At 60.5% G+C, this 3,207-nt stretch overlaps 1 protein-coding gene across 1 annotated transcript; it reads right to left on the reverse strand.

The window, feature by feature from the left end:
• Positions 1–1,441: 1,441 nt before the first annotated feature.
• Positions 1,442–2,774, reverse strand: LOC119106096 (CCAAT/enhancer-binding protein delta). Its single transcript, XM_037229693.1, has one exon. The coding sequence runs from the start codon at positions 2,540–2,542 to the stop codon at positions 1,688–1,690; it is 855 nt and encodes a 284-aa protein (XP_037085588.1). The 5' UTR covers positions 2,543–2,774; the 3' UTR covers positions 1,442–1,687.
• Between the last annotated feature and the right edge of the window lie 433 nt (positions 2,775–3,207).

The raw sequence follows: 3,207 nt of genomic DNA on the forward strand, positions 1-3,207 counted from the left end.
AGCAAAACGTGCGCATGGCTATGAAAAGTGTGCTGAACTGAGCGAGTCACATAATGAGAGACATTCGCCACGAGAATTATGCACAAGGATGCGGCCAGATCAAGGGCGAAGCAAGGTCGAGCTTGCTCCCTGCAGCGTGATGGGGTTGTGTTCCCCAAATACACTTGGCTGGAGGCGTTGGAGGCGCTTGGCATCGCTTATCTACACTACAACTTTGACTTTTGCCAAGCCTAGCGTCCTTGGGAATACACGGGCGCTGACAAGTGGTAAAAACCAACTCTTGGTTTCAGGTGCCGTTTCGACGCATTTACGAACCATAGGTGTCAATGAGGTGTAATGTTGGGGTGATTGTACGCACTTTTTGCTCCTACCATACTAGGACACGGAAGGTGTTCCCTTGAGATCGCTTGGTTTGGTTAATAAGCACTGTTTTGATTTGTGGTGAGATACGGCTGCGTTTTTGGCATGTTTCGCAAGTCATTCCCATACACAAACGGAATAGCAAAAACGTTGATTGTATGTGTGATGTGCCACTTTGCGTAGATTCCACTCAACTCCTACAGCTCTCCATTAGACAGTGAAAAAGAATTGATGCATTTCGTCCGAGGAATTTGTTGTCCTCATGCGCCGATCGGAGCTGGAGTCCTCCACGGGCAGACCGTTTCGCCTTCTTTTTTAGGGCGCCTCACGCACCTGGGTGCGGCCGTAGAGCCACCTATGAAGCTCGATTGCAAACCAGTCTCATACATTTCAACATTTTATTAAATATGATCTCCGCGTCATGAACACATGTTTCGCCCGTGCCTGTCACACTCACGCCCGTCACAGCACGTGACACACCCGGATCTGGCAGCACACCCGGATCTGGCAGCGCACCCGCGCGGCTGGGCCAGCAGCAATGTCGATACAAACACGAACATTGGCCACCGACGTATCACAGCGGGCGCCGGTGAGCGCTGGCAGTGGTCCGGTGTCTCGCCGCAGCTCACGCGCGACCAGCGCCCACCAGCACCCTGTGCTCCGAACAGGCCCGTCGGTGACGCGAAGGCACCCAGCGCGGCCCCGTCGGCGGCGACCAGCTGTGACGCGGACGGCGACGGCAGGTCAGCCGGGTCGAACCAGCCGGGCCGGCTGACCTCACGCGTGCCCCGGTCCCCCTCCCCCCGAACCCAGCGCCGGCCGCCAGGGGCGTGTTAGTCGACAGCGGCGCAGACGGCGCCCGTGGGGTTTGGAAAAGTGGTCGGACAGTGCTGTAAAAAACAAACAAGCTGACGCGCGTCACACGGCGACGAAAGACATCAAATAATCGGCCCAGCTATATTAAAACGCGTAATGTATCAACAGACGCCCTCATCCACTCGCCCGGGACGAACACAGGTACGTGATGACTCGTAATGATCCGATAACTCGATAGGACTTCATCCACATGCACAACAACGCGTCTCGCACCGCCTACAACAAGTAGCAAGACTAGTGTCACACAGAGGCCGCCGCCGTCCTGGCCGTTCGCCCACGGCCATTGCACGTCCTGGCCGTGCGACGGCACGTCCGGCCGCCGGCCGGCAACCACCGCACGTCCTACACGCACAACTGCACGCGCTGGCCGCACGCCGGCGACCATTGCACGTCCTTGACGCCCGTCCGCACGTGCTGGCGGCACGCGGCGCGCCTCAGTCCGCGCCTACTGTCACAAGCCGGAGGGAGGCTGTGGCCGGTTGAAGCCGTCGCCCAGGTGCTTGGCGATCTCCCGGTGCAGCTGGTCGGGCAGCACGCCCACGTTGGCGAACAAGTTCTTAAGCACGTTCAGCTCCTTGGAGAGGATCTCGATCCGTTTGTGCAGCCCGTCGTTTTCCCGCGCCAGCAGCTTGACGCGCTCCTCGGTCTCGCGCGAGCGCACCTTGGCCTTCTCGCGCGAGCGGCGCACGGCCACGTTGTTGCGCTCGCGGCGGCGGCGGTACTCCTCGGATGTGCGGTCCACGCGCTTCGAACCGCCGCCCGGCTGCTTGGAGGCGGCCGGCCGGGCGGGCGCCGGCGCCGCCGGCCGGCTAGCTGTCATGCCGCCCGACGACGACGGCGTCAGGCTCGTGTAGGCTGGGCTGTAGACGTTGACGCCTGGGTAGGCGGAGCCCGGCGGCGGCCGGTACGCGTGGTACTCGGAGGCGTCCGGGTCCTTCTTCACGGGGATGTGGGAGGTGGCGGCCGGCAGGCGCGGCGGGCCGGCACATGCTGTCGGCTGCGCAGGCGGCAGGTAGCCGCCGCTGGGGTACGTCAGACCCGAGCACGTGGCGGACGGCGCGGCGACGCGGCCGCCTAGTCCCACACCCAGGCCCTTGCCGTCGACGATGTCGGGGAAGATGCCGTCGCTGAAGTGCGGGTCGTTGACGAACGCCTGCAGGTCGAGAGACACTTCGGACGCGCCGAGGTCCGCCAGGTCCCCGAACTCCTCTCCGTACGGCCCACCCAGCTTGGCTTTGTTGGCCACACTCAGTAAGTTCGGCTTCACCACTGCATCACTCAAGTCATACATCTGGGGCGATTCCATGCCCAACCAGCATGTTGTGTCCTCACTCAGCGCAGGGGCAATGGCGTCGAAGTCCGGCAGCGCGTCCGCCTGGCCCGACTGCAGCCCCGCGACTGGCAAATGCAGGTCAGCCAGCGCGCACCGACTCGTCTCCGCCCCCTCGCCGCACACGCACGAGTCCAACTGCGAAAGTCCGCTGGCACCACCCGACAACTATCACCGCACCACCACCAGTCCGTGAATGTCGGAGGGTGATGCAACACCTCCTCATATACCGTCCCTTTCGCCGGCAGCGTGCGCAGGCATGCTTATTACACTACGTGTGATGCTCTATGAAGATATTTTTCAGTTCAGGTAAAACAGAATTGCTAAAAAATATTGCTTTGATGAATTTTTGAGAAAGACCTTTCCCATTTTGGCATACAAAAAACACAGAGTTTGAGCAGTTTTGGGGTACTATTTTTCTGCCGACGAGGAATATTGGCGGGGCCGATGACGTCACGATCACATGGCCGTGACGTAGATGGAATACCGCGCTAGGATTGGCTGCCGTCGAACCAGGCGCATAGTATTTCTGACGTCAGACGGAATGTGCCGGAGGGGTCAGGCGCGCCTCCAGGTCACGTGAGTGGGGGCACTAAATAGCGCGGCGCAGTACCCAACTGGACCCGGCAGATAGCAACTGC

Source organism: Pollicipes pollicipes, unplaced genomic scaffold, assembly GCF_011947565.3.
Source record: "Pollicipes pollicipes isolate AB1234 unplaced genomic scaffold, Ppol_2.1 Scaffold_6138;HRSCAF=7277_pilon_pilon_pilon, whole genome shotgun sequence".
Lineage (NCBI taxonomy): Eukaryota > Metazoa > Arthropoda > Thecostraca > Pollicipedomorpha > Pollicipedidae > Pollicipes > Pollicipes pollicipes.